The sequence below is a fragment of the Sphaerodactylus townsendi genome, linkage group LG07 (genome assembly GCF_021028975.2).
Source record: "Sphaerodactylus townsendi isolate TG3544 linkage group LG07, MPM_Stown_v2.3, whole genome shotgun sequence".
Classification (NCBI taxonomy): domain Eukaryota; kingdom Metazoa; phylum Chordata; class Lepidosauria; order Squamata; family Sphaerodactylidae; genus Sphaerodactylus; species Sphaerodactylus townsendi.
The window spans coordinates 37980806-37999064 of NC_059431.1; the positions used below are offsets into that span (position 1 = coordinate 37980806).

At 38.7% G+C, this 18259-nt stretch overlaps 1 protein-coding gene across 1 annotated transcript in view; it reads right to left on the reverse strand.

The window, feature by feature from the left end:
- The window catches only part of FCHO2 (FCH and mu domain containing endocytic adaptor 2), a 63335-nt gene that overhangs the window by 18527 nt on the left and 26549 nt on the right, over positions 1 to 18259 (reverse strand). Inside the window, exons 9-16 of the mRNA XM_048502962.1 lie at positions 18054 to 18126; positions 15902 to 15926; positions 8268 to 8322; positions 7999 to 8177; positions 6783 to 6794; positions 6142 to 6166; positions 4872 to 4914; positions 3895 to 3989 (exon numbers count right to left, since the gene is read on the reverse strand). Of these exons, the coding sequence (XP_048358919.1) occupies positions 3895 to 3989; positions 4872 to 4914; positions 6142 to 6166; positions 6783 to 6794; positions 7999 to 8177; positions 8268 to 8322; positions 15902 to 15926; positions 18054 to 18126 (507 nt within the window). The remainder of the gene's footprint in view (positions 1 to 3894; positions 3990 to 4871; positions 4915 to 6141; positions 6167 to 6782; positions 6795 to 7998; positions 8178 to 8267; positions 8323 to 15901; positions 15927 to 18053; positions 18127 to 18259) is intronic.

Sequence of the window (18259 nt, forward strand, 5' to 3'; positions counted from 1 at the left end):
ATTTTTGATGTTAGGTGACCATTTTAGGTCATGAGATATGATGGAAGCCTAGAAATTTAAAAGGTCTCTACTGTTGATACCTGTGTTGTCTAAAGTATTGTGAGAGGAGGTAGGATGGGAGGGTTTCTCCTGAAATCTACCACCATTTCTACGGTTTTAAGCGTGTTCAGTTCTAAGATTGTTCCAGTGGCACCATCGAGGGCTAGTTGTTCAACCTCCCGTCTGTATGCGGTTTCATCGTTGTCTCGAATGAGACAAATCACTGTTGTATCATCTGCAAACTTCAGTGCATTTTAACAGATGGATCGCTTTGAGATGCAGTCATTGGTATACAGAGAGAAGAGAAGTGGTAGAAAGTACACAGCCTTGCATTAGCAGGGGGGGCCTGTGCTCATTTTACAGGTGTCTGATGTAGCAATTTTTCCTAGCCTCACCTGCTGTTTCCCTCTATCATTGTTAGGAAAGCTTGCGATCCACTCTACAGATATGCTCAGGTACTGCTAGCTGATTTAGTTTGGTTTAAGAAGAATGTCCGGTATGATAGTATTGAATGCTGAACTAAAGTCGTAACAAAGAGGACCCTTTGCATAGGTCTTTGGCGATTCAAGATGCTGTAGAGATATAGTGCAAAAGCCATGTATTAACAGCATCATCCTGTCCGATCTATTTGCTCGGGTATGCAAATTCGCAAGAGAGGTCCAACAAGTGGATCCAGTGATGGTTTTCAAATGATACATCACTAGCCTTTCAAAAGTTTTCCCCATAACTACAGATGTTAGAGCAACTGGTCTGTAGTCGTTCAGTTCCTTGATAGGAAGGCTTCTTCGGCACTGGGACAATAAGTGGAGTGTTTGAAGCAGGAAGGAACATAGCACATCTCTAGTGATTTGTTGAAGATTTGGGTGAAGATGAGACCAATTGAACAGCACAGACTTTTAAGCAAGAAGGTGTTGATGTCTTGTCTGGAGCCTGGTGCTTTTCCAGGCTTCTGTCTGTGAAATAGATCTTGCACTTCCCTTTTCTAGAGATCACCAGGGGTTGTAAACCCAATGGAAATACAGGTGCAGTTGTAGGAAGTTTGGCTATTGTTGGTGCATCTATGAAATAGAGGTTGTGGGAGAAAGGTGACTGTAGATTATTTTCAAACCTACAGTAGAACACATTCAGGTCAAAATTAGCTCTGCCACCATTGCTGATTTCCCTTCAGCTTGGGAAGGTGGTTTTGCTGTAACCGGTGATATTTTTTGAGAGTTTTCCACATGTTTGTTGCTGTTTTCGCTTTGGTGAAAAACTGATTTTTAGCTTTTCTAGAGTAGTTTCTTTTTGCTGCTCTGGATCTCCTTTTGTTAATACATTTACTGGCTCTGATTGTAGCCAGCACTCTCTATCACCTTTTCTGTAGGCTCTCTTCTTTTTTGGAACGGCCCGTAACTGCTTAAGTTTAGCTGTGAGACCAAGGTTTGTTGTTACTATATATATCGCATAAGTTCCTGGATTTAGGAAGTATACAAAGATCTTCACAAAAGCTGACATATGATGTTACAGTATCAGTGGAGTTCCATCCAAATCTAGGAGGTGTCTTTAAAATGTTCCAGATCTGTACAGTCAAAGCAAGCTCTGCAGCTTTAACTTTGCCTCTTCAGTCCAAGTTCTCACTGAATTTAGTTATTGGTTTTGTGGCTTTACAATCTTTGTTTGTAAGCAGGAATTACAAGGTGAATCATGCAATGATCAGAATGGCCTACAGCTGCTCGTGGGTAATCTAACCGATAAAACATCTTTCAGTGTTGTATAAAGCAATTGGTCTAAGATATTCTTGCTCTCTGGTGGGACAGTTGACATGCTGAAAGTATTTTAGGTAGGTCTTTCCAACACTTAAGTTTGCTTTGTTTAAATCTCCCAAAATAATAACCAAGTGAATCAGGGTATTTGGCTTCAGCCTCCATAATCTGATTGGCTAGAGTTCTTAATGCCTTTTTTTTTTTACAGACGCTTGTGTGGATGAACATAAACCAAAAAAAAAACAGAATTCGAATTCTATCTCTCGAGGGAATAAAAGGGTTTGCAATTAATAGAAGTAAGGACTCCAAGTTTTCATCACAGAATTTTTTTGAATTCATTGTTATAAGTCCCTTGACACCAGCCTTTTGTTGATGTATATACATTAATCCCTCCCCCTTTTTCTGCTTCCCCTGATAATTCTGCAATTCTGTCTGAAGGCGTAGAATATCTTGAAACCCCGGTATGCACATGCTATTATATCATCAATGCTCTCATTTAGCCAGGTTTCCAGTAAAGCATAGGGCAGATGTATGCGCTTGTAAAAAATCAGAATTGCATCTGTTTAAAAGAAGTATTTCATCTATCTTGTTGGCAAGTGAGCATAAATTGGTAAGAAAGATTGAAGGGAGTGGGGTTTTTTTGATTCCCTTATTCCTTAGTCTATTTAAAATCCCCGCCCTTTTACCTCTTCGTCTCTGCCGCCTGTGCTTGTTTTTGCTGATCTGTCGTTGCCGGGAAATGGCTGCCTCCTGTGCTGAAATTTCCTCCGTGGTTTCCTCCGTGGTTGTAAAGACAGATAGGGGTAAAGTTACAGAGAGCCACTCCTTAAGGAAATGTTCCCTAATTCTTAGCAGATGGTCTCTGGAGTATGAAGTTCGTTGTAAATTGCAGGAAAAAGTAGAAAATGTAGAAGCCATTTGAGAGCATCCCACCGAGGCAGCCCTCGTCGGCGCCATTTTGGAGAAATGGAAAGAGTGAGAGAAAGAGTGAGAGAATGAGAAAAGTAAGGAAAGAAGGGAGGAAAGTAAGGGAGGAAAGTAAGGAAAGAAGGGAGGAAGCAAATTTAGGGGGAAGGGGGCAGTGTCAGGATGTCGCATGTTTCTTGCAGGGCCCCACTTGATTATATTATTTTCCAAAATTGAAGAATATTAGTTTGGACAACATTATATGGGATTATTAAAATTTCAAACTATTTGATGTATCTTAGTTTGAAGATCTTATGTAGATTATCATGCTGAGTAAGTATTTATGTACAAAGGTCTGATTAAATTTTTATTATTTTGGTATTCACCATCTTCAGCACCATGGCCAGGACCAAAAGTATCACAGGGTGCATGATGCATATATAGGGTTTTTTCCCCAGCTCCTTCTCCTCCTTCAGTGGCAGATCTCATACCCTCTGCAAAGAACCCCCTTTGAGTTCCGAGAACTCTGTATTGGTACTCCATGTGACATAAGGGGCTGTTGCTGGAAATAAATGACTCTATTCCCCCATTTTGGGTACATGGAAGCATTTTCAGTTTGCATGTAGGCCAAGGGGAACTGGTGGCGCCTGGCCAATATACTGAACAAGTCTTCATGCAAACTTGCTGAAGTACTTTTTTTTGTATTTTAAATGCAAAATGTTTGTTACTATTGTAGAAGGGCTGTACCTATCCCATGCAGATGTCAGTGACACAGAAGGTAGCAACAGCAGTTTTTAAATGAAGCTTGTCATTCTCTGTATTTCAGACTATTATGACATAACATATATTTGAACTTATGAAGACATCTTTAAAAACAAAAACAAAACACATGTGGTCTGAAATATGTAGCATACACACCCTGTCACTATTTATTCAGCTGGTAAAGATTGTGTATTGTCCTACATAATACCAGTACATCATTTCAGCCGAATTTAGCAGAATTTAATCATTCTTTCAGTCAAACTTTTCACAACTGTCATGAAGAACTAATAGAGTATGTTTATATGGGAACATTAGCACAAATTAGCAACCAACAGACTTTACTATGATTTTGGGTGTTTATTTCCCATGGTATACTTATCAAACAAGACTTCTGTTAAAATATAAAACATCTGCACGAATTATATCCTAGTCGCAGTAAATTTACCTGATGAGGATGAAGACATTGTTGAGGTCAAGGATGATGAGTCACCAGAGTTTCTAACGAGTGGGTCCCATGCCCAGAGGTCACTGGTCCCCTTTCTATTTTAGAAGTTCATCAGAAAATGAAGCAAGTTACACATGGTCAAACATGCAGATTTTCACATAGAACATTTTCTCATGTAAATTACTGTAATCAAGGTAAAAGCAAAAACTAGCAGGTCTGATTATGGACAAGGTTTTGCTGATTATGGACAAGGTATCAGCTGTGCAGTGGGGGCGAATGTCTGTCACAGCCAGATTTCCTGTACAGAAGTATTTCCTGGAGCTCGATTCACTTTCCATTCTTTCTGCAACAAGTGAGACCACTTCTAGTGCGACTATTGATTTGCTTCACTGCCAGAGCGGGCAGATTTGCCAGTGAGCACAGTTTTGCCCCAGACATCTTCTCTCCACTCACAGCCAGCCTACCTAGCTTACCCTGCTGCCCACGCCTTCCCCCTTGCCTTCCCCAAGTTGCTGGCTTCCTTCTGCTTCTCCATGTGCTCATATGAAGACATCGATATCTTGATATAATAACAACAGAAAAGTCTTTTCCAAGGTACAGTACAAGCAGAGTCTCTTTTTGGCTCCACCCCACCTCCCCGATTTTTTTTTATTTTGCCCTCTCCAATAATCAGGAGGGCTTTTAACAACTTTATTTCACACAGGCCTCTACTTTAAACCCTCTCTTTTCCTGTGGCAGAGGGAGGAGGGAAGGGGGACAGAATATCCCTCCCCCCCAAAATCAGGAGAACTCCAAGTAGTTGACTGAAAAGGGATCAACTGAGCTTTAAAACAGAGCAATGGAAATATTTTGGGTCACAAAAACTCAGGCCTGGGCAGTGAGTCCTGCAACTTGCAATGGAGACAGCAATCTGTAAAAAAAACAACCCCCAAACAAATGGTTTCTCACCTCCACATAAAACAAAGAATGAAACTTACTCATTAGATGAAACAGAAAATTTCAATTTTGTTAATTCTTCACCTAATTAAAAAATATGACAACAATTAAAACCTATGATATTTACTAAAATTAACGAACCTGAAGACACAGCTGCAAATAGCAAACTGCTAATAGACATAATTTAGAAATGTCAAGGTCATATGGACAAACACATGAATTGTTTAGTTTTGCCATGCTTTCTAAAATTTGCTTAGGGTAAAGATCATTGCTAAATGTTGGCCTTTGAGCAATTTTGTGAGAATATAGTCTTATTCCATGTTATACTTCTCCAATCCCTGTAGTTTTTTATTTCCCATTCTAGCTGCAGTCCCCTATGCCTCTTTAGGAAGCTAATCCTGATGGCCAGTCAACTGCAATTTGGAGGAAGTCCTAGAAAAGTCAGGTTTATCCTTGCAAGAAGGGTGAGGGATAAAAATAAGAATCCACATGCAAAACTTAACTTGTGAAGAATATATACTCTGGACTAGTTCTTATGCAGGTGTTACTTCTATATGGAACCATGTCACATGAAAAGTTGCTTAACAAAGACACAAGTATTTCTGAACAAAATGAACACCCTCTTGTAAACATTTCTATAGAAGCACAAAGGTCTGACCATTACTTGGCAGTATATCAGAGCTGTTTCCAGCCTTGCCCTCAAAATTTATACAGCACACTATAACACTGGAATATTGTTCCAAATGCATAGACTTCCCTCATGTCTTTTATGTATTTTGCTGCAATGAAGGCTAATCCTGAATAAAATAACTAGGAACTATGGCCAACTTTGGCTTAATATTTTACTGTACATGATATGTGCTAAAAGGTTTGTTTGAAGATCAAGAAGTCAAACATTTTATAATGTTTTGTATGCTAAATGAGATTGCTATATCTGAAATCATAATCTAGAGAGTTTGTTTCTAAATCCAGAATATAAGATTAAGACTAGATGTGAAATACTACTTCTATTGTTAAAATATTTATGAGTTCCATTACTAATAGTATGTCAGTTTTTTAAACTAATATCACAGATCACTAAATTTTGGATAATATGCCATAAAACAGGCAAGCTTTTCCAGTTATGGAAAAAGAGTAGCATCCTTCTCCATAACTTTTTTTTTAGCTTCACACATACAAGGAACTTAATTGTGAATACTCAGACTGAATACTATATGCAGCATTTCATTTATAAGAATCATGATTGTTCATGGACACTTTAACAAACATTAAGTGTAAGTAATATCTAAGGGTGAGAGAATTCATACTTACTAGATGAGTTTCGGTTCATTTGTGCCTGAATGAAAAAATAACAGTAAACAATGGTCAGCAAACTAGGAGATTGGTTGAAGCTGGACTTAAAAATAGTGCCAGATATTAGGATTAACATAAGAAAGAATGTATAGAGATGTATAGGTTAGATTCTTAAGAGTTTAGTTTGGAACATGAATTATACAGTTGATATAATAAACTGAAGACTATTTCCTGTAGGAGGACCTTCTACTGGTCACCACTGGCAACTGCTGTAGAATGGTCTATGTGACTTGCCAGAATAAAAAGGAGCAAGGCAAACACATGCAGTAAAAGAGTTTTTCCAAGTGAAATGTACTGCTGCAAGCTGGGATTAAAGATAAGCTTAAAATCCTGGAAATTCAGCTACATCCTTCAGCTTTTATATAAGAAAGAGCTACGTCCTTCAGCTTTTATATAAGAAAGTCTTCTAAAGCAGCCAGGGATGTGTTTCCTGTCTGAATGCCGAGACCAGGAAAGGCAAAATTTCAGCTACTTCATGGCACTAGATCAATGTTAATAAGTTTAATATGACAGCTTTAGGAAAGCTGCATATCAGTATAAAAACTGCACAGATTTAAGAACAAGGTAATATTGTCAATTAAATACATTTTAATACTTACAGGACTGTGTCTCTGATGTCAACAAAAATAAGGGAGGGAGAGAGATAATTATGTAAGATTCTGTATAATGTTTACTTTCAACATATCAAGCTACCAATCCTAAACATAAATTATAATTTTAGCATTAGATCAGATATTCTCAGAATGACACCCCCTCTCATAAATCTCTCATACCACAGCACTAGATGATCCCCAATAGACCACTGGTTTTACTAATATCTAAATAATCAAAGTGCTTGTATAAACCAAAGCAATTGAAAGTTGGCACACGAACAGTTCAGTCAGTACACGTCAATTAATAAAAACAATATAACATGGACATTTTAAACCCTTGCATGTAAAAAACTGGTAAATGAAGTCTGCCTCATAAAGGGAAAGTGATTCAAGCAGAGAGAAAACCAAGGCGCAGATGGAATGAGATACTGAAATGTAGGAACTTGTCTCTGGGATTTAGTTTTCCTTCCCAATACATGAAGCCACCTTAGGATGAGAGAAAAGAAGTTTCCTGTGGCAGTCAGGTACTAGTCCAAGCTGTAATGAATACTGAAGTTTTATGATGGTATATACTATAAGAAGGAAAGCAACCTGAATTCTAGTTTTTTATTTGTAATTTTGTGAGGACATTTAAAAAAGCGTAGGAACCCAACAAAGCCTGTCAGTTTTCATCATGGCAAGGGAAAGGACAATGGTCATTTTCACATAACACAAATAAAACATACTGAGGACAGAAATAGAAGCATTTTGGGGAGGAGTTCTGCACTGCTTTTTCCCAAAAAAACACTGAAAACATTGCATTTCAGATCGAAATGCTTTATTAAAGATCCACTAAACTATGGGTCTTTTTTTGTCTAAAAGTTACAAAAGGTTTCCTGCTTGTTGTGCAGAGATCAGGAAAACTTTTATTTCTCCCTCCCGATTTTGAAGTTCTCACTTTCGTTTCTCTGCTGCTTGCCACTCGCCATTTTCTGTCACTTCTTGCTATTTGCCATTTGCTGAAATGCCTATGGAAATTTTTCTCATCTAGCATCATGGCTGCCCACCATTTGTGTCACTGCTGCACGCTAATATACTCAGTATTGCCTGCCCATTTTGCAAAAGACAGAGTTCTACATTTCATGGAGCAGGCAATTTATTATCATGGAGCAGGCAATTGTTAATGTATGCAAAAGAGTTTAAAACATTTATTTTAACCAAATATTGTGCATGGATTACTCACAGATATTGCTGGCGAAAGTGTGATGTTTCCAATTGACTCTTTTAATTCATCCAATGAAGGCACGGTATAATGAGAACTATTAGTTGGCTGAACAGGTTTAATTTCCACATGGAACTTCCTAGGTTCATCATCTTCAGAGTCAGAATCACTTGATGAATAGAAATGGTTCTCTTTGGTATGTTATTCCCAGTTAAGGTAAATTTATTTGTCGTCTCCACCCACCCACCCACCCACACAGCCATTACAAAGAATAACAATCAAAAGGATATTCTGACTAGTTTCCGGTTTAATGCTATATCCTTCTTCATCTACATCCGGAATGTTCTAGGGAAAGAAACATATTGGGACAATGTATCTCTGAAAATACCGTTCAGTTGATATAACAATTTATTGTTGGCTGATACTCTTTCAGCTTCTTTATAAATACAATGAAATTTGTGAACAGCAACTTTCTTAATTATTCTGCTACTTAAACATTCATCTTGACAACTTCTGTTCAACAGTTGGACACCCAAGACAAAAATCACATTTTCCCTAAATTTAACTATGGAGTCCAAAGCTAAAGTAAATTCTTACTGATCTGTGTCAAAAACTTTATCTGAGTGAGAGATATAGGCTTGGATCCAGCAACGTGGAAGCAGAAACATAAATACATGTAGTACGATTCTTTTTTTTTACAAGATCTCATGCCATACTTAGTACTTTCAGTATGCAGAAATTAGTTTAAACAAAATCTTGGTGCAAGTGGAAACAAGTAGGAATACACTAACATTGACAATGCAAGCAGCTACTGCAGTCTTTTTCTTACATTTCCACTTGGGCAACAACTCTAGCACTAGCAAAATTTTAGTCCTGGAGCCAACACTGCTATCTGGCATGTGTGGTTTACTATAAATGCCCTATATCAGTAAAATTATTCTTTTTAGCTGTAACACTTTTAAAACAAAGGATATTTAAATCAAGCATAAGAAGCTTTTTACTGCCTCCGGAATATTACCTATTATTCCAGTTTTCACAAGATCAACACTGTACTACTTTCTTGCCCTTGATGTTCAGATATTACATCTGGGATAGATCATGGTAGCCCAGCAAGAAATCACTAGCAGTCCATAGTACCACTGTTTGTTTACTTTTATTATTTATAGTGTGTCTTTCTCACTGAGACTCAAGGGGGATTTAACAATGTAAGTCAATATAATTAATAGGATGGGACATCTAATAAGCAACCTTATAGGATCAGGATTGCAGAAATCTGAAACAAAGCTCAAACAAAATATTTCAACCTCTGTAGCTTTATACCCAACTGAGATAGATTTGAATTGCTTTGTTTATTTTATTCACCCATGCACTGACCTCAGTACCTCTCTTCTTTGTTGGTTTGTTGCTACACACACACACCCCACCGCCCAAACTGTTCAAATATTCAATCCTATTAAACAGAATCTTTTTACAGATCCCAGGAGTCTCAGCTGCTTCATACATACATGGATTAAAACACTTTTGATTCAAGTGGAAAATGCCTTGATAACTATTTTAATATCTCCTTTATAAAGGGGTGGGTGGGTAATGTCAGACTACAAAAGAACTATGTTTCTAAAGTGTGCCATTTGTTTTCTTGAACTCCATCAGATAAATGACCATGAGAGGGCTAAGACTGCAAGGAACAACTAAGGGCTACAAGGAACAACACAGATGACAACTGGTTTCTTGTATTTAGGCTGGAAACCCAACTGGTTGGGACAGATTTTCTACCCAAGAAGATATGGCTCATCTGCCTTTGATCCATTTGTATCAGGTTTCATTGTGGAACTCAGGCAGCTTTAATTGCTCTGGTGGACAATCTCCACTTACAAACCTCTGTTATTGTTATTGGATATGTCAGCAGCCCTTAATGCTGCTGACCTGCTGGATTCAGTTAAGAGCTCTGGGGTAGTTTTAAACCAAGGTGCTTTTTAAAAAAAAAAAAACTTGGTGATACAGGTCAGACTAGCAAAAAGTGCTTTTCTAGTCACTACATCTTCATCCTTTTGGTCTGAGTGAATCTGGCCATGTTAATCCAATCAACAGTAACCCTGAGACAAGACTATTGTAACACAGTCTTCATCAAGCAGTCCCTGAAGACAATTTAGAAACTTCAAGTGATGTAAAATGCAGCAGCATGCTTACTACCTGGGGCTAGCAACCAGGAACATATTTCTGATTTGAGATTTCGGCATGGGTTGCTGGTTTGTTTCTGAGTCAAACGCAGACTGCTGCCTATTTAAGTTAATTGCCTGGCACCACATACCTGCAGGACTGCCTCTCCCAGTATCAAACTGTACAACAACTCTGTTCCTTGGACCAACTGATACTTTCCTCCTGTCAGGTAGTCAGGATGAACACTTTACCTGCTGCTATTTTATGGAACAACCTTTTGAAGGAAAGTTTCCACTTGGTTGAGATTCTACAAGTTGAGCAAGGTGGTTTTATTTCAAAAATGCCCCTCAGTTTTTATTATGTATGATTGTCAATTTATTAATTTTTGTTGTTTTATTATTGGGTTTGACTCTTGATTCAGAGAAAGTTAAGCTAAAAGTGCCCTAAATAAACAAACTTGTGAGTTTTGCGTTCATAGCCCAACCTGATTCTAAAAGAATCAGCATCACACAATCCAGTACGTTAGCTGAAAATCAAGAAGCTTTAGCTATGCTTGACCTCAAGATGACCTTGTTGATAGCACATTTTATCTTAACAGGACTTGACAACTACGTAAGTGGAACAAATACAAATAGCTAGAGGTTATGTGCATTCCCATATTATGCTTCAGCCAGACTTCTGAAGTTACACTGTTGATGTTACAAGTGCTATTTTGTAACCTATATACAAATTATAGGATCATAGAATCTAGAGTTGGAAGAGACCACAGGGGCCATCAAGTCCAACCCCCTGCTATGCAAGAATACACAATGAAAGCAACCTTGACCATTGGCCATCCAGCCTCTGTTTAAAAACCTCCAAACAAGAAGAATCCACCACATCAGAGGAAGTATTCCACTGTTAAGCAGCCCTTACTGCCAGCAAGTTTTTCCTAGTGTTTAGGTGGAATATATTTTCCTGTACTTTGACTCCATTACTCCTTGTCCTAGTCTCTGGAGCAGCAGAAGACAAGCTTTTCAACATGATATCCCTTCAAATTCACATCACCCCTTAACCTTCTCTTCTCCAGACTAAACAACTCTCTCCTCGTAGGGCAAGAATTCCATACTTTTTACCATTCTGGTCACCCTCCTCTGGACACATTCCAGCTTATCAATATCCTTCTTGTATTGTGGTGCCCAGAATGTGGCACATTATTCCAGATGAGGTCTGACTAATGTAAAATATAGACGTAGTATTATGTCCCTCGATCAAGACACTATATTCCTATTGATGCAGCCCAGAATCACATTGGCTTTCTTAACTACAACATCTCACGGTTGACTCATGGTCAGCTTGTTGTCTTCTAAGACTCCCAGATCCCTTTCATGTGTACTGTTATCAAGCCAGGTGTTGCCCATCTATATCTGTGCATTTCATTTTTTTCTGCCCAAGTGGAGTATCTTACATTTATCTCTGCTGAAATTCATTTTGTTAGTTTTGCCCCAGCTCTCTAATCTGTCCAGGTCATTTGGAATTCTGGGGTATTAGCTACCCTTCCGAATTTGGTGTCATCTGCAAATCTGATTAGTATGCCCTGTATACCATCAACCAAACCATCGATAAAAATATTTAATAGCAGTGGGCTCAAGACAGAACCCTGTGGCACCCCATTAGTCACTTCTCTCCAGGATGACAATGAGCCATTGGTGAGCACCCTTCGAATTCAATCAGTCAACCAATTACAAATCCATCTTAACAGCAGCACTGTCCTGCCCAGATTTTACTAGCTTGCTTTCAGGAATATCATAGGGCACCTTGTCAAGTGCCTTACTAAAATCAAGATGTGTTACGTCCACAGCATTTCCTTCGTCCACCAAGCTTGTCACTCTACCAAAAAGAGAGATTAGTCTGGTATGACTTGCTTTTGAGAAAGTCAGGGTGACTTTTAGTGATCACAGTATTCCCTTCTAGGTGCTTACAGACTGTCTGTTTAATTATTTTCTCTAGAATCTTTCCTGGTATTGATGTCAGGATGACTGGGCTGTAATTGTTTGGGTCATCTTTTTTCTCCTTTTTGAAAATGGGGACATCATTAGCCCTCCTCCAGTCTGCTGGGATTTCTCCTGTTCTCCAGGAATTATCAAAGATTATTGCAAGTGGTTCTGAGATTACTTTTGCCAGTTCTTTTAATACCTTGGGATATAGTTCATTAGGCCCTGAAGATGTGAATTCATTTAAAGTAGCCAGATATTTCTAAACTACCTCTTTATTTATTCTGTGCTGAAGTTCCCCTACTGCTCCATTTCTCCCTGGTTGAGAACTGTTTTCCTTTTGGAAAAGGACTGAGGCAACGAAGATGTTGAGTAGTTCTGCCTCTTCTCTGTTCTCATTCTGGGCTTTAGATTTTTGACTGTCTCCCTACATGTCCTGGCTATTTGTTTGAATTCCTCTCCATCCTGCTATCCTCCATAGCCGCCACCACCCCTTCTTTGCAAAGCAGTATCCTGGCTTTGGCATGGGTGGTGGAAACCAGCAAGGGTGCCTGTGAGAATGGGGAGAATTCTCATCCCCACAGCACACACACACACACACCGCATTTGCAAAAATAGATCCTGGTTTTGTAAATGGGGGGAGGGAAGGGAAGGGATGGAAGCCCACCTGGTTAGCACACTGCCAGCCTGCCCCAGAGTTGGATTAATTCCTTGAAGTGTGCGAATGTGCTTGCTTGTATGTGTGAGAAACAGGCAATCCAATCAAGTGGATTCTGTGGTGTTTCACAGACTGTTGAAACAGGGCATTTGGCAGTTGCCCAGTAGGAAGAAAAAAATGAGGGCAAGACAGAGGCACTCCTTTCCACACTCTCAGGTGCTTGTCCCTCACCTTGGCAGCTTGGGTATGTTAGCAGATGGGTGGGCAGCAAACAACTTCCTTCCTTTTCCCCCCTCATCCTCTGTCCCTTCCTGTTACAGAGAGGCCTGGCAGCACACCTTGTCCCTTTTCCCCACTCTGTTTGCTTTCAGCAGCACCCAGCCCTCCTCAGGAGATCCCACCCCCATGTACAGAACTGGTGTTGTGCTGGGTGGCAGATAGCAGAGAGGTCTGTAGGATGGTGCTTCTAACAGTTTCCTTTCAAGAATACCCACCACATTTCGCTGTTTGGGTTTTGTTGCTTTTTACCAGTTCAGTGTAAGCCCCGCCCCCAAGTCATGTGTACATGGTGATTGGCCGGAAGTGAGGCGTGGATGGAGATTGGCTGGAAGTGAGTTGTCTCCACCTTCTAGGCTTGCTCAATTACATATAGTCTGGAAATCTATTCTAAGCAACATATATTGAATATGCAGAAGTCACTGTATTGTGCTATCTTTCAAATTTTCAGTACTGCAGAAAAAAGAACTGCAGAAAAATTGCATCATAGGCTCATCGATCTGCAGCAATCAGGATAAGATATGCACACATTTAGAAGCAGCCACCCATTGGCTAAAAGGGCTCTTAAACAGCTTTCTTCCTCAAATTAAACCACATGGCTAAGCTTATCTTGATTGTTATGTGTTCTAACTGTAAGGATTCTGGAAGAAGTCAAGAGAAATGCTCACAATGATCAGAGGTATATAGATTTAATGCTGCTTACCAGTAAGAAATCTATCCTCTTGCAAATTAAGGAAAGGTTTCAGCCAAATGCTCATTTATACAATGTCCTGTCATCCATGAGGCATCCCACAAGGGCAGAGGCTGCATTTATAGCGCACTCAGACCATACGCACTGTAAATAACTGTGTGATACAAATGCATGGATACTATGCTGCTCTATGTCATTCTGCTTCTTAATTAAAAAATCAAGAAGGCTGCAGGCATTCACAAGTATTTAGTACAGCAAAATGTATGTGGGTTACTTTTCCATATGCATATCCAATGGGGTCCCCAGCCTTGCTGAGCTTGTGGAAACTGAGGAGAGTCCAAACCTTCTTCCCCTTCAGTTTATCATATTATCTAAGACTCATTCTCAGGCATTGCAACTTCTGGGAGGCCACTTACATATTAGGGAGGCAAATGGAGGGTGAGACACAGTGCATCTAAGAGGCATTCTGCACATACGTTTTGCCCTTGCAGCTTTTTTCAAAAAAATTGTCTGTGGGGAAAAGGAACTCAATACACCCTCAGAGGCATTTAGCACTGGGTGTCATAATGTAAAGAAAAACGTAGAAGAGGTTATCAAAGGCCACCAACTTCTGACTGCAGGATAATGGTTGCCAGCAACAAAACCTCACAGTGATAGCTTCCTCTCTGTGGAATTCACTTCCTAGAAAGGACTGATAAGGCCACACAATAGGAAAGTTGGGAAGCCTGTTTAGGAATCATCCATATGATACTGCCTTTGAAGACTGCTTCTGTTCATCTAATTTTATGGCTGTTGCTGGTTTTTTTTTTAATTTTTAAATCGAATTCCTAATGGTTTATGATGAGAGTAATTGTGCCCTTTCCCTGTAAAATAAGATGTATGTTTTTAGAAGCACAACATGCTTCTATAATAATACATTTTTCTTGCATCACTGTACTTTTACCTTTCAAATGTGAAAAACCCTATCAAATTAAACATGAAAAGGAAGAAAAAAATACACACCAATACTCTGAAAATATGGAGGGAATTTCAATTATTATTTATGCCAAGGTTTCCAATTTAGTTCACCTTCAAGCACAACTGTGAGAACAAGGAATGGGCACTACCGTAAAATAGGGTACTGGGACCAACGATAAAATATTGGGCAGTTGCAAGTCTAACAGCCTTCTGCTATGAAGTTATTTCTGGGTTTTCCTGTGTCAGTAAAGTGGTGAAAAGCCAGGACTAGCTTTTTGCTTTGGGGAAAAGATGCTTTGAAGCAGCAGCAAGCGGCCATCGGGAAACCTATCAGCAAACAACACAAGGCCCGTGGCTTCATGTTTGGGATCACTGATTTATGCCTTTATGTTAAAAACTCTGTAAAGGGCGGGATATGCTTCTATTCTAAACTGAAAGTTTGAGCAGTCATGCATGAGACTTTTGGGAAAGCTGCAGAAAGAAAGATCACATTTACACACGAAGTACAATGCTTAGCTGTTCTATACAGGAAAAAAATATTGCTTTGTGTAGTGTACCTGAAAAGACTATGCTGACACATTTACACTTGAATTTGTTTCATTAATAACTAGACAATGAGCATCAAAACAAGCAAGTCAAAAAGTAAACACTGTAAGTTAATCTCAATTATGTTCCACTCCACTGATTTATTCTTGAAACTGTCAAAAGCCATTAATTACATGAACAGCATGATAATTCCTGAGATAAATGTATAAGCTCCTTCAGCATATAGTCACACAAAAATTAACATTTAATTTGTTCAGACTTCTTGCAAAGATGTGGGGGGTGGAGCTACTTCAGCACATATCCATGGTATAATTGTTAAAATGCATATTTCAGGTTATATTTATAAATATTTTTAGTATGAGAGTCTTTTTTATAAGACCATTTGAACAAAGAAAACTGAATTAAAAAATCTTCAAAATATTGGAGGTCTAAAAGACACACTGAAAATAACTCGGCTTGCAAAGAAATTTTTCAGAGCATTTTGGAAATCTATTCTTCAGCTTCAACCGCAGGGAGTTCTACCTTTGTCATCTTGAATTACATATTGTTAAAATGACCACAGGAAGCTAGGAATGAATTTAATGAAAAGGGATCACTGTTCAAATTTTGTTTGAAAACGAAAAGTTCCCAAAAGGCATTAACTATATTCAAAGGGAGACTACTTACAACTGAATCTGCATCTGGACATTCTCTGTTAAAAAAAATAGTAAGTATTATAAGACAAAAATATGGAATGTGTATACTAAAAGCCCTGTTCTCACTCCTTAGACATAACTGCTTCCTAATATCTTTAAAATCATTATGTAGGATTGTATACATTAATGCTGGCAATTTATTATTTATCTAGCCAAAACATTTCAATAAAACACCCCAGCTTCTGAACTTCATAAAATACAAATTCATTAACAGATATGAACAGTTTGAGATGTGCCTCATTTTGAAAATAAGTTTTCTAGAGCCGATAAATTTTGGGCTTTTATCTCATACTATTATTCTTTCAAAATTAGGTTCTGCGGTCCTCAGTCAATATGGACTCCTGAGATGGCTCAAACAAAAAAGGTCTCTATATAACGTTTAATCATTTCAGAGCTATAAAAACCATGCACAGACCAGTTTAACAATAAATTCAGAACAAAATCAGAGTGGTAAAGCACAAACCAGCACCAAAAATCTTGCAAAATGCTTAAAATCCAGCAGATCAATAAAAACCAAAACAGCTGTCCAATAACTATTAAGGGCCCTGGTCAGTATTCAACAACTTAACCACTTTTAAGTGTGAACACAGAAATTTTTACTTACCACAGATTCCTGTTCTCAAGAAAGGCCAAAAAGCAGTGTTCAACCAAAGGAAAGAGCTTCCTCCTGGTGGAACGCTGGATCAGCTACTGCCTTCAATAGGAGAGGGGCCTCCGAGATCAGTCCTGCTCTTTTATATGGGTCACACAGATTTTCTGGAGTTTCTCTGAGTACCAGTTCTCTAGTTTTTTTAAATTTTCTGTTAATGTACAGTTTAGCTTAAAGAGAACATTGGCAATACTACTTTGCTACTGCTATGCAAAAAAGCAAAAAGTTGGAAGGGTGGGAAACAAATATCCACCTCACCCGAGGACAGAGTGGAAAACAACAATGATAACAACAACAACAACAACAACAGAGGCTGTATGTTCTGGGTGGCAATGGAAAGCAGAAAGACATAGTTTAATTTTATATACTAATCAAAAAAATCGTTTACCAATAATCCATTAACACTATTAAGTAACCACAGTAACAGAATTTCAAATCTGGAAATTCAATATTCAGTAAACTTATAGCAGAAATCTTTCCATTAACAGCCAGGTTTTACAAGTTTTTAAAAAATGCGGAAGGGATCTGGCATACAGCATCAGAGAGGCTGTTTCAGAGTAGTAGAGTAGTCACTGACATCATTTTTTGATCAAAATGAGCAATAGTACCAATATCAAAGGAATGGTAAAGAGTTTGGTGAACTGATCTAAATGAACATAAAGAGGTGGTTCCTTAGATATGTGGGTCCCAGGCCATTGGGGGTATCAAAATGACAGCCAGCACCTTAAAATGAATTTGGAAACAAATTGGGGGAGGGGCACGTTTCGAACTCAGCGCTGTATTACTGTATCAGATTATTCCAGTAAACAAAACTTCTGAGTTGCATTTAAGAAGAGTCCCACATAGAACGTGATAAGGTGATGCAGCCTAAGGGCTATGGAATCATGATTCAGTATGATCAGATCAGTTGAGCTTAGAAGGGAGCCCAATTCTTTGACCCAATGCAGCTGTAAAGTCTCCTTGCCACAGTCTGTACTTGTTTTCCAAAGAGCAACAATGGATCTTATCACCAAGCAAGATTCTTCAGGTTCTCAATTCAGTCCACCGAGAATATGAAGGTCAATCCCTTGTAGAAATCAACTCAACTGATTTTCATCAGCTACATCTTTTCTGGATTCACTTTCAGCTTTAGCTAAACAAGATTTACGTTTTTATAATTAACTGGGCCTGGGTTCCCCCTTATGTGACTAACTTTCCACGCAGTCAGATGGCAGTTGCAGGAGCTAATTTTTCAAGCACGACAGGGGCCCAGTTCAGGTCAAGAAAACTGCACAGGGAAGGGGGGGGAGGGCTAAAGCTTCTCCTCCCTATGGTCATGGATGTTATAATATGAAAAGTAATTATTCTTAGAAAAGCATTAAAATGTTCAGTAAGTTTCTTACGGAATTAATTTCACAATTCAGGTATACTCATTCAACTCTGTTATGTTAAATGTGTTTTAGCAGAAGCTCAAAGCAGTTAAGTAATGACTTACACAGATTCTGTATCTTTTTCCTTCTTTATAATCCCTGGTAATCCAAAAGGCTTTCTTCTTCTTGGCTTTATCCCTGCGAAGAAAGTACTTTATTGTTAGAACAAGATATTTAACTTTGACCCAGTTATGAATATTCAATACATAATTTACAAGTCCTCAGTATGCAAGTTCTGGGCATGTACAGTCGCCAATCTCTGCACCAACAT